Source organism: Scylla paramamosain, unplaced genomic scaffold, assembly GCF_035594125.1.
Source record: "Scylla paramamosain isolate STU-SP2022 unplaced genomic scaffold, ASM3559412v1 Contig153, whole genome shotgun sequence".
Lineage (NCBI taxonomy): Eukaryota > Metazoa > Arthropoda > Malacostraca > Decapoda > Portunidae > Scylla > Scylla paramamosain.
Window position 1 is genome coordinate 35,001 of NW_026973818.1, and position 12,810 is coordinate 47,810.

Sequence of the window (12,810 nt, forward strand, 5' to 3'; positions counted from 1 at the left end):
TAAATAAACCAACAAAAACAAAACAAAAAATGAAATGCATATAAAAAAACGTACATTTAACGAAAAAATATACAACTACAACAACAACAACAACAACTACTACTACTACTACTACTACTACTACTACTTACCAAAAATAATTCCCCACTTTCGCCTTATTTTTGAGTACAACGACCCCAGCTGGTGTGAGGCCCAAAAAGTACTCGATGTTGTCTTCTCCCTGAAACATAGAGCCAGGTCAGGTCAGGTCAGGTCACGTGGGGTTAGGTTACGTTAAGTTAGGTCGAGGTAGATTAAAGGTCGTCGAGGTTAAGTTATGTTAAACATGTCGTATTTTTGCCATTTCTTCAACCAGCCATTGAAAATAATTGCGAATAAGATTTTTCACGTCTCAAACCATTCTTTAATTACTTCTGGCTGTTTTTGGCTTTCTTAAATCTTGTTGGTGTACATTCCGTTCCAGTTTTTATTACGATATGCTGATTGACATGTAAGTTAATGCATTAATTGGTAGATACATGTTACCAATAGCATGTTATGTAGCATTACACCGTGTCAGGAGCTGGTGAAGACGTGAGCGGGAGGGAAACAAAATGATTGGAAAATGGAGCTCCAAGGAAGTTATTTATTTATTTTATTTATTTATTTATTTATTTTTTTATTTCAGTGTAGGAGGGGCGTCGGTCATTGTCATTGAATTTATAGGGAAAGGAAATACCCAGTGAAGTGTCAGTGCCTTAAAGTGCTTACACGTGCTCTGGCGGAGGTTTGGTACAATCTTGACCACGGGATGGTTACAATTATCTTTTATTACTTTTTAAGTAAGATGCATATATTTTGGGAACTTATTTATTTATTTTTTTTTCCCTTAGTTTTTAAATTGTTTTGTCTTTTAGAGATTTTTTTTTCCTTTTTGAGTTTAATGTAATGTTGATATTTTGAAAAGTTTACTGCTATATTTGAAAATCTTTGGGCTTGTAATGATAATTTGTAACTCATATTTTGTTTAATGAGAGAGAGAGAGAGAGAGAGAGAGAGAGAGAGAGAGAGAGAGAGAGAGAGAGAGAGAGAGAGAGAGAGAGAGAGATGAATGAGCAGATTGATAACAGGTACAGGTAAGCGCCCTTGTAATACATCTTGTTTAACTTATGGAAAGAACTGGTACCTGGAATAATGATAATAATAATGATAATGGTAATAATAATAATAATAAGAGGGGTGGTGGTGGTGGTGGTGGTACTATTGTTGTTGGAATAATAATAATAATAATAATAATAATAATAATAATAATAATAATAATAATAATGTAACGCCCGGGTATTATTGTTGTTTAGTCTAAGTTGCCTTTATTTCTTTCTGTGGGATTGAGTGCGTGTGTGTGTGTCAGCTGTGCCTGGTGTCTGGCAGTGGTGCATGGATGGCGGGAGAGAAGTCGCGTGACTGCAGTGACTGGGCAGTGTGTTGTTGGCCCCGCTCTGGATAACTTGTCTTTGCGTGTCCTCCGTGCCGAGTGCCTGTTGCGTGAGCCTGAAGAGTTTGACTGTCCCTGCCTGTGTCTGTAACTGCCTGTAACTAACGGAACTAGTAAAGGAAGAAAGTGTTGCCCACTGTTTGTCTACCCGCTCTGTCTGGCTGTGCGTGAATCACGTGGGACGTGGTACCCTTAGCATCTCTTGTCTAGCCTGCTGGTGTTCCCGAGTGCTGTCCTGACTGTCGGGGAATTGTGGGCGTCTACGGGAGTGCTGAGGATTGTGCTTTCGTAACAATAATAATAATAATAATAAAAATAGTAATAATAATAGAGTGGTGGTGGTGGTTGTACTATTGTTGTTGTTTTCGTTCTTTTTTTTTCTTCTTCTTCTTCTTCTTTGTGTGTGTGTGTGTGTGTGTGTGTTTACAGATTAAAAAAAAATAAATACCTTTCTTCTTCTTCTTCTCTTCTTCCATAACAGGTCATAGAAGGTTATATTTATTATGTGAACTTGATCAGAGAGAGAGAGAGAGAGAGAGAGAGAGAGAGAGAGAGAATCTCTCTCTCTCTCTCTCTCTCTCTCTCTCTCTCTCTCTCTCCTCTACGAGTCAGTAAGGATTAGCTGTGTATAATTTCACCCTGAAATAGAGGGTGAATGGAGACGTGCCTGCAAAATAGTAGTAGTAGTAGTAGTAGTAGTAGTAAAAATATTTAATTATATATATATATATATATATATATATATATATATATATATATATATATATATATATATATATATATATATATATATATATATATATATATATATATATATATATATATTTAAAATAATTACTCTCTCTCTCTCTCTCTCTCTCTCTCTCTCTCTCTCTCTCTCTCTCTCTCCTTCGACAATATTGAAACAAAGGCAGAGAGAGAGAGAGAGAGAGAGAGAGAGAGAGAGAGAGAGAGAGAGAGAGAGAGAGAGAGAATAATTCTTTTACGATATATATAATTAATTTTTTTTTACTACTACTACTACTTTTTTTTTAATGTGGGAAGGACACTGGCCATGGGCAACAAAAATCCAATAAAAAAAAAAATGCCCACTGAAATGCCAGTCCCATAAAAGGGTCAAAGAGAGGTGAAGTTTCCAGTTCAGATTATAAGTAAAGGACAGACCGAGGATGTTCAGTGTAGAAGAGGGAGACAGTTGAGTGTCATTGAAGAAGAGGGAATAGTTGTCTGGAAGGTTGTGTCGAGTTGATAGATGGAGGAATTGAGTTTTTGAGGCATTGAACAATAACAAGTTTGATCTGGAATTGAGTTTTTGAGGCATTGAACAATACCAAGTTTGATCTGCCCCAATTAGAAATTTTAAAAAGATCAGAAGTCAAGCGTTCTGTGGCTTCCCTGCGTGAAATGTTTACCTCCTGAAGGGTTGGACGTCTATGAAAAGACGTGGAAAAGTGCAGGGTGGTATCATCAGCGTAGGAGTGGATAGGACAAGAAGTTTGGTTTAGAAGATCATTAATGAATAATAAGAAGAGAGTAGGTAACTACTACTACTACTACTACTACTACTATTTTGCAGGCACGTCTCCATTCACCCCCTAGTTTAGCGTGAAATCATACACAGCTGATCCTTGCTGACTCATAGAGGAGATAACCAGGAGAGAGAGAGAGAAAGAGAGAGAGAGAGGTTTGTTTTTTTCAATATATTAATTTTTGATTAATTGAGAGAGAGAGAGAGAGAGAGAGAGAGAGAGAGAGAGAGAGAGAGAGAGAGAGAGAGAGAGAGAGAGAGAGAAAATTTTCCTGTGTAGTTTTATTGGCACACCAAGCGAATCGGTGATGTCTGTTCTGTAAAGCCATCTGAGCACCACAAATACTACCTTCCCCACAGCAGTGTCCTCCCCCTCCAGCAACAGTTTGACATTAGTATTACTTTTTAATTTTAAGGTTAGATCAACTGTATTAGATCAAGTGTTATGATGTAACACAAAGACAAGCCAGGCATCATTGTTGTTTACTTTATTCATATTGTATGTACTTAGTATTATCAAACATTAGATGCTTTGAAATCACGATAACTGCTTGATCACAAACCAGAATCTTCTGTATTTAATGTAGTAAATATGGTTCCCTTCCTTTGGCATATGCTGATACTGCAAGAATGCACTTCCATATCCCTTGCATGTAGCATTATGTAATAGTTAATGAGTGCTGTATATCACAACTGCCAATATTCCTCCTGTGATAGCAGCCTTGGCATATTCTAAATATCCTTACATACACTGTTTCATTGAGTACAATGACAACTAATCTAAATAATTAATAAATAAGTGTGTAATGTGCTCTGGAAATACATGCACAGGAGTTAACGTTCTTTTTCTGTACCTAACAGGTAATAGTCAAATTACATGTTGTTATGCACCATTTCAGATCACATAGTCAGACTTATTGATGACTTAAAAGTAATAAGAAGTTAATTACACATTTTATCATTTCTATTAACCATGGTTAAAGTACCCTCGCCTTGTAAACTGGACAGTGGTTGTAAACCTACATCCCCCTACCCTCCCCACACACCTCTTACCTTCCACAATGCCCCATTCCTTACTGCTCACCCACAATGCCCCTTCCTTACCCCTCCCTTCCAGTAATGGATGCTTCAAGCAAAGCTTAACACTAGTGTTTTGTAGTTACTTTCTCACCAGTTGTGACAACGCAGGGTGGACTTTGCTGGAGTGCAGTCAGCTGTATACATTAGCTTCCCATATCCAGAAACTCGTACTTTTTACATTTATGCCTGGAATTGTGCCTGATCTGTTTTCCAACCAGAATTTTTTTCACTAGTAATAAATGTTAAAATCTTACCAGTTCATCTGATGACTTTGAGCATCTTGGCAAAAAGATCTCTAATCCTTGTTGGTCTCCCTCCTCTATATTGTTTATATGGCTCTACTGCCATCTCTAAATACTTAACTCTTCTTGCATGCCCTTGCTGACACCTCCACACTGGAAGATTCAAGGGTTGTCCTTCTTCACTTCCCCCTTAAATTATGCCTCTTACAGAAATTATTTGTCATAATGTTTTCAAAGCAGCAGTGCCTGCTGGTTTGATGGTGGCCATGGAGTGAAATTGCTGCCAGACTCATGGAGTTCCAATGCTGTCAAATTCATAAAGTTGACCTGTGGCCATGGCAAGTGTCAGGTTCCTATCATATATTTTTTCAGAATAACATGCCTATCCTTGCTAATAAAAACAAGTGTGTTGAAAAGAAGTAATCCTCCAATTAATATAGTTATATCAACAGCACCTTTGTGGGCTGTTCAGAGTGGAGATTATAATGACTTGGACAAGAGTGACAGCACTGCAAGAAGTTACAGAAAAAATGGGAAAAGTGGGGTATATTAGTATATTTTGAAACTTCCACAATATTGTCACATGATGTTGGAACTATGGGTTCTCACCAGAAAAGTATGCATTATCTGGGGATTTGAACATGGGACCTTTTGTTTGTTGGATGGTTGTGCTACCCATTGCACCACAGTGCCCTCCTGTGACAACTTGCACATCTCCCCTATGAGGTCATCTCCCACATGCTCTTGACCTATGATAGTGCATCCTGTGGATATTACTCATTGTGCCATGTTGAAGCTATGTAGATGTTACCCAATGCACTATGATGATGCTAGTGGCAGATCTGCCCTTGAACCTAAGTAACAAGAATTCTTTCATAAAATAGAAAATATCAACAGCTCTCAAACTCTCCCCCTGCACAACTATACAAATATACAAACTATACAAATGCATTATATGTACATATTTATATTTATATCATGTATTATACTTTTTCTTAATCTCTCTACTGTCACCATATGCCAGCTAGGCAAAGTTGGGTACTTCCACAAACTGCAAATTCTACAAATGTGAAGTATGGTTTTCTTTTTGCAGTTTTATGATTGTGACAATCATCAGTATTGCAAAAGTAACCCAAATGCAAATCTGTCTACAAACTTTTTGCATGGGTAAATTGACCACCTGGCAATGTCAAGGATGGTGTATTATTCTTTCCACCATCTGCCATCAAGCCATCCTGTTAGGAGTCAGTTACAGAGATAGTACAATTAATACAGTTCAGAGCTGCAACCTATCAGTGTTCTATTTCATGTTGATTCTCTATATATTATTCATCCTACAATAGTGCCTTATTTTGCCTTAAAAAAAATTTTGACACAATAGTTGAAACTATCCATAGTTAAAACATATGTGTACCACATATGTTGGGCAATTTTATAGATTTTGCAGTTGTGGAAATAAATTTGCATTTGTGTTGATCAGCACTACTGTCAGGGAAGTCCTGCAAATAATTGCCACACTTTACCATACTTAGAACTTATGTTTTTCACCTCAAGTGCAGCAAATGACAAAGAAAATAAAACAAATTTGCAATAATGTGATTTCTTTTATTCCTGTTTCCTTATTTAGCAAATAGGCACTACAAATTTGTTATATATTTTCAGATGCCTACTCACTACTGCAGACCACCACAGACAAGTTAGAAGTCCCAGGATACTGAGATACAGTACTTAGAGTACTGCATTGGCAGAAGAGCTCCAAAGTTTGCTTAATGTTGTAGATGAGTATGGAAATGACTGTGATGTGAGATTTTAGTAGTGAGAAAGCAAGCTGATGATGGTGAAAATATTCCAGAGGAAAAGAGAAATTCATGATGGAAATTGGGAGGGAATGAGTTGCAACAGACTGATAAATGGAAGTACCTGGGGATGTGGATGAGTCCAAACGGGTGTGTAGAGGTGAAGAATGAGAAAATAGATGTAGTGAACCAGTGTCTGGGTGAACTAGTAAGTGCAGCAAGGATGAGAACAAGTAAATGTGATGTACTGTGAAAAATTTGGAAGAGCTTGGTTGCTCCAAGCATGTGTGATTCCATGGGATTTGATTGAATTAGAGAAATGAAAAATAGGGCAGCATAGAATGACAAGGATGGCACTGAATGCACCAAGGTATGTAGCAATGGAGGCTTTGAGAAAGACCTGTGAAAAGCATGTGTGTTAGATTAGAATGAATTGGTGATGCAAGATTAATGAGAAATATGTTTCTGTGGGATATTAGGAGAAACAGGTAGGGGAAAAAAGTGTGTTAAGATGGTAGCAAAGAGAGTCATGGAAGCTAATTGGGCTTTCCAGCATTTTCATGGGAAACATATTAAGTGTGACTGGAATATGATTGCTTTTCCTACAGGAGTTGCCACTACATACAGGTTTGGCCACCTGTAGCATTAAAATCAAGACAGGAGAAAAGCTTGTTTTGGAGCTGTGTGTGGACATTCTTCTGAACTAATCAGACTCGTTTTTTAAGATTTTCCCTGCCTTCCCCCAACCTTGTGTGGAAAGCTCTGTCTGTAAGATGTCTGTGAGCAACTGTGGTGTGTGACTCCCTGGCTGTCAGAGTGAATGCAGTAGCATGTGAGGGATATAAGATCTGGTTCCTCAGGGCCTGTGTGGGTTTCAAGGCCAACACTAAGGCACTGGGCCATGACAACTTAATGTATTTCTGTGATCCCTGCAAAGAGATGACTAGAGACATGGAAGAGACACCGCTGCTAAAAGGAAGAGAAAAGTGTACAGACAGAAGAGAAAGACAGACAGAGGAAAGAGTGCTAGTAATGGGCAATATGAATGCATGTGTAGGAATACTAGAACAGGTGAACAAGAATGGTAAAAATGCTTGTGGAGTTTGTTGGAAAATCTGAATGTTACCTTGGCTGAGGAACATGTGACTTGGAGTGGTAGGGAACAAGAATCAGCTATTGACTACACATTGGTGAATGGAAGAATGTGTGAAATTGTCACACATGTGGATAGATGAGGATAGTATGGTTGATATCGTGTCTGATCACAATGTGCTGGTTGTTGAGTACCTGGTGCATGGTGGGAATGAGGTGAAAGTGGCAAGTAAGAAAAGGAAATGGAGATTGGGAGATGTAGGGTGAGGGAACTTTCAGGTTAATCTGAGTGAAAGAAGCTGGCATGATGTAAGTGTGCATGATGTGGAGCACCTGAATGAGAAACTGGTTGAGAACATGCAGAGTGCTGCTGAGAACCTGATAGGGTTTGTGAGAGTAGGCAGAAAAAGAGAGTAAGTGAACCATGCTGGAATGAAAAATCAGAGAGGCTAGGAAGGAGCAAAAGAGAATGAGTAGAGTGTAGATGGCTGAGGAAAAAGAGGCAAGAAAGTGATGAGGCAGAAGATGAGTATCAGAATGCATGGGGAGCATATGTGAAACAGCAGCAACTAACAAGGTGAATGATAATAAAGGCAAAAGTGAAGTGTGAAAGGGATATGATTGTGTCTTTAAGGGAGAATGGCATGAAAGGTGGCTGTGAATGGTACAAGTTCATGAGAAGTGAGAATATGTCAGGCAGTGTTGGTGAGGAAAGCCTGAAAGTAAATGGTGAAGCTATAACAAAGAAGGAAGGAATCAGGGAGGCAATCAGACTGTTCTGGAAAGAAGTGGGTGGTGTAGGTGAGGTGTTTGCTGTGAGAGAAATATGTGTGACACTGGAGAGGAAGAATGCAGATGAACTGGATGAAAGAATCAGCAGGGAGGTGGAGAAATGTTTGAAAAGGTAGAAAAATGGGAAGGTAGCAGGAGCAGATGAGATACCCTATATAGGATGTATAAAAATGGAGTGGAAGTTATGATTGACAGGATGACTGAGGTATTTAACTAGGTGTGGGAGGAGGAGAGAGTACCAAGAATGTGGAATGAATGAATGAGTTGAAGAACTACCAACCGGTTGCATTAGTGAATACAGTAGGGGAAGAAAGTGTTCAGTGCAGTGTTGAGTGAGATTGTGTAAATGGACTGAGAATGCTGAAAGTTTCAGGTGAGGAACAAAATGGTTACTGTGGGGAAGGAAAGCTGAGGATGATATGTTTGTGGTGAATTAAATTAGAGAGAAAAAGAGGGATGAAGATAAATTGTACTTAGGTTTTCTGGATACAGAGAATACTTATGATAAGGTGAATAGAGAGTGAATGTAGAGTCTTAGAAAAGATTGGATTGAGTGCAAAGATAGTCAACATAGTGCACAACATGAATGTTGACACAAGAGCTAAATCAGACTAGGAGATATAGAAACAGACTGGGTGAAGTAGTGAGAGAGGAGTTAGGCAAGGATGTACATTGTCACCAACCCTTTTCAGCTTGTATACAGAGGAGTTAGCAGCCAGAATGAGAAGAATGAATGCAGGAGTAAGTGTGGGGAATGATAAGATGTGTGCTTTTTTATGCAGATGATGGTGTGGTTATGAGTAAATCGGCAAATAAGCTCCAAAGTTTGTTGGATGTTGTAGATGGATATGGAAAAGACTTTGGAGTTAGGTTTAGCAGTGAGAAAAGTAAGGTAATGATTGTGAATAGGTCGGAGGATGAAAGTAATGTGGTATGGAGAACCGGAGAGAATGAGTTAAAACAGGTGCAAGAATACAAGTACTTAGGGATGTGGATGAGTCCAAATGGATGTGAAAAGGCACAGAATGAAAAGATAAGCTTGGTGAACCAGTGGGTAGGTTGAATGGGAAGTGCAGCAAGGATGAGAACGAGTAAGTAGGATGTGGTGAGATAAGTGTAGAGTGTGGCTGTGCCAAGTATAATGTATGGTATGGATGTGATTGCATGGAATGGAAGTGAAATTGTAAGTTAAAAGTGGGCCAGCATAGCAGAATAGAGTAGCAAGGATGGCACTGAATGCACCGAGGTACACAACAGTAGAAGCTTTGAGAGATGATAAGGGATGGAGCACCTTACTTACTTACAAAGTGACACTTGGGTACAAGATTAGGCTTGAAAAAATGGATGATGCAAGAATAGCAAGAAAGGTGTATCTGTGGAATGAAAGTGAAAGCAAATGGAGGAAGAGGTGCATGAGAATGACAGACAGAAATGGTTTATAAGTGGTGCGGGGAATGAGGATGGCTGGGAGAAATCAAAATGAGTGTGAATGGGTCGTGTCAAAAACACCCCAAAACACCCTTAAACATTCAAAAAATACCAAAACACCCCAATCCCATCAAAACAGCCAACACACACTTTTTAAAACACCCAAAAACACCCCAAACACCTACCAAAGCACTCCAAACACATCACACACACCCAAAACACTCCAAACACACACCCAAAACACCCCAAACACACACCCCAACACCCAAAATACCCCAAACCCATCAAAACATCCCTGATTCACTGACACACACCAAAAACACACACAAAAAAAAACACTAAAACACATTTTCACCCACCAAAACACTCCCAAATGCTCCAAAACTTAGCAAACCTACCCTTAAAACACCCCCAAACACCCCAAAAAACAAAATTACACACACCAAAGACCATAAGACACCTCAAGTGTCCCAAAGCACCCCAAAGTATCCAAAAACACCCCAAAACACTCCAAAACACTAAAAAATAAGTTAAAAACACCCAGATAACACACAAACTACCCTTAAACACACCAAAAACACCCAAATAAACTAACAAACTACCCTTAAACACCCCAAAAACATCCCAAAACACCCAAACCAACACAAATTACCTTTAAACACCCCAAAATCACCCCACAACAACTCCCTTGACACCCCAACACACCCAATCTCACCTCATAGGACGTCATAACAGGACTGGCAGGACTCGGACAGGGCACCCTTCCACTTCCACAGCCCTTCTGATCAGCTCCCTCTTCTCCACTCTCTCACTCTCCATCCCGTGGTACAGCAGCGTGGGAATCTGTAGGGGCAGAGAGAGAGAGAGAGAGAGAGAGAGAGAGAGAGAGAGAGAGAGAGAGAGAGAGAGAGAGAGAGAGAGAGAGAGAGAGAGAGAGAGAGAGATTGACTGACCTTTGCTCCTGTGAATTTTCCTTCTCTCTCTCTCTCTCTCTCTCTCTCTCTCTCTCTCTCTCTCTCTCTCTCTCTCTCCATTAGACTGGAGCAAAGTTTTTCCTCCTCCTCCCAGTTGGTTTCCTCCAGTTTGCTCTTCTCCTCTATCTTCAAGGTGAGAAAATTCTTCTCTCCATCTGCAGAGGGGTCAAGGAAAGGTGGTGGAGGAAGAAATGAGAATGGAGGAGAAAAATGGAGTAAATAGATAGATAGTTAGATAAATAAATAAATAAATAAATAAATAAATAAATTTATTTATAAACACAAAATAAATAAATAAATAAATAAATAAATGAGAGAGAGAGAGAGAGAGAGAGAGAGAGAGAGAGAGAGAGAGAGAGAGAGAGAGAGAGAGAGAGAGAGAGAGAGAGAGAGAGAGAGAGTCTAGGATTTAAAACTTACAATTCTCTCTCTCTCCTCTCTCTCTCTCTCTCTCTGAGAGATAGACAGAGAGATAGTCTCTCTCTCTCTCTGGAGAGAGAGAGACAGAGAGATAGAGGTCATTATTTGGGTGTGTTAGGTTAGGTTAGGTTTGAGTGGGTTTGTATGCGAGGTCATGTGAGGTCAGGTCAACCCTTATACTTACCATCTGACAATTTGGTGAGCTGTACCTCTGCCTCCTCCCTCACTGGTAGTGGTGGTGGTGGTGGCGGCACAGGGGAGGGCAGCCTGCTGTGGGATGAGCTGCTGTGTGACCTCTGCCGTCTGCAATGAAGGACAGGTCATTAGTTAACTGTGGTGTGATCCAAGCTGACATGACCAGACCTGACCTAACACAGGACAGATTACACTTATTACCTCTCCCTCCTTCCCTCCACAGCCTGCAGGTCTTGATATATATAGGTATACTGCAGCACCACCCAGGCCTATGGCAAGTGGAGAGCAAAGACAAACACAAAAAACTCAGACTGGTGCATCTGAATGCCGTGTTCTGTGCTGTTAAACAATAAATAAATAATCATGTTAGAATAATATACAGATTAACTCAACATAGGCCTAAAAAATTACCCCACAAAAATACCGTTTCTCAAATAAACATGGCGCTTAAAAGTATCCCTTATGATCTTGCAGGGAAGGTCAGGTTAGTGTCCCTTAACGAGGGGCAGGGGGAGAGGTCCACAGGGGCGCGTCCAAGGCTAGGTCAGAAAATTTTCGTGGGTGATTTTGGTGTAAACGAGAAAAAAAAAAAAAAACTTCTCTTAAAGTAGATTCATCTCGTAACTATGCACACACACACACACACACACACACACACACACACACACACACACACACACACTACAGGCAACACAAGAGAGGCGTCACTGGCTGCACAGGGAAGCAATTTACGTGAGGTCTAAAATATCTGGCTATAGAAGGCTGGCGTTCCGTGTGGCGCGCGCACGACCAACACACAGCAACACCATTTCTCAAGAGTAAGTATGTATTGTATCTTATTCAGCACCATCTCAGCCACTCACCTTCTCGTATTTGGTGATGCCTGCGTGTGCCTGGGTGTCTGTATGTGTGGTGGCAGTCGTCACAGCCAGCACCTTGCCCTACACGAGCATGCTAGGTGATTACAAGCACACTGCATGTTCACATTTTTAGCGCAAATATCTGGCCTGTCTCACTTCCCAGGGACGTTTTTTTTTTTTTTTTACTAATTACACTACTTTTTATATATATTTATCGGTATTTTCTAGGTTATAATAATTAAGAAATGTTATATTATTCATTATCCATCGGGTTTATCTTACATTAGTGTATTAAGGTACTAAATCCTATAAAATTCTATATACATCTTTATTTCTTTGCTTTTTTCCAATGTAAACCTTTTATTTCTAATATTTTCCGATGTAAAATAAGATGATATATTTAAAAGACTTCGTACTAGTCATTATTTATCAAAGGTACCCTCAAATAGTGCAGTTATAAAGAGACCGTCCCTTTCTCAACACTGTACCAAGATCGCCATTACGCACAACACTGTACCAAGGTCGCCATTACGCAATGTTGACAGCTTAGGAGTTATATATAACAAAATGACGCAAGAAATTTAAAATCCACTTCCTCTTCCTTCTCCTCCTCCTCGTCTTCCTTACCCTCATCCTCCTTTCTTTCCCCTCCTCCTCTGGCAAAAAAAGGGTAAGAGGAGGAAGAGGTAGTAAACGAATATAATGAGAAAGAGGAATAAGCAAATTAGAAGAATAAAGCAAGAAATAGAGGATAATAATGATTTAAAACTTAGTATCTATCATTTTCTTATCTCTCTCTCTCTCTCTCTCTCTCTCTCTCTCTCTAGGAGCAAGCAAGAGGGAGCCTGGTACCTCTGAGGGGTGCGTGCGCGCGTGTCGGGGAGGACTTAACCCTAGGAATATGATAAAATAAATGCAGTCACCCCGCACAG

At 39.7% G+C, this 12,810-nt stretch overlaps 1 protein-coding gene and 1 long non-coding RNA gene across 5 annotated transcripts in view; both read right to left on the reverse strand.

Annotated features, from left to right (window-relative positions):
* Window positions 1–10,397, reverse strand: part of LOC135099588 (band 4.1-like protein 4) — a 17,842-nt gene extending 7,445 nt beyond the window's left edge. For 2 of the 4 annotated variants that reach the window (XR_010268156.1, XM_064001984.1), the window contains exons 1-2: window positions 10,145–10,297; window positions 132–220 (exon numbers count right to left, since the gene is read on the reverse strand). Coding sequence is in view for 2 of the 4 variants with exons in the window: in XM_064001982.1 (XP_063858052.1) it covers window positions 132–220; window positions 10,145–10,159 (104 nt within the window). In the remaining 2 variants the exon portion in view is untranslated. Of the gene's footprint in view, window positions 1–131; window positions 221–10,144 lie in introns of all 4 variants that reach the window. The other 2 variants (XM_064001982.1, XM_064001983.1) reach the window with 2 other exon arrangements.
* Window positions 10,398–10,415: 18 nt separating this feature from the next.
* On the reverse strand, window positions 10,416–12,028 carry LOC135099589 (uncharacterized). Its single transcript, XR_010268157.1, has 3 exons — window positions 11,882–12,028; window positions 11,008–11,126; window positions 10,416–10,558 (listed from the first exon to the last, which is right to left on the reverse strand). It is a non-coding gene; the product is annotated as an uncharacterized LOC135099589 (long non-coding RNA).
* Between the last annotated feature and the right edge of the window lie 782 nt (window positions 12,029–12,810).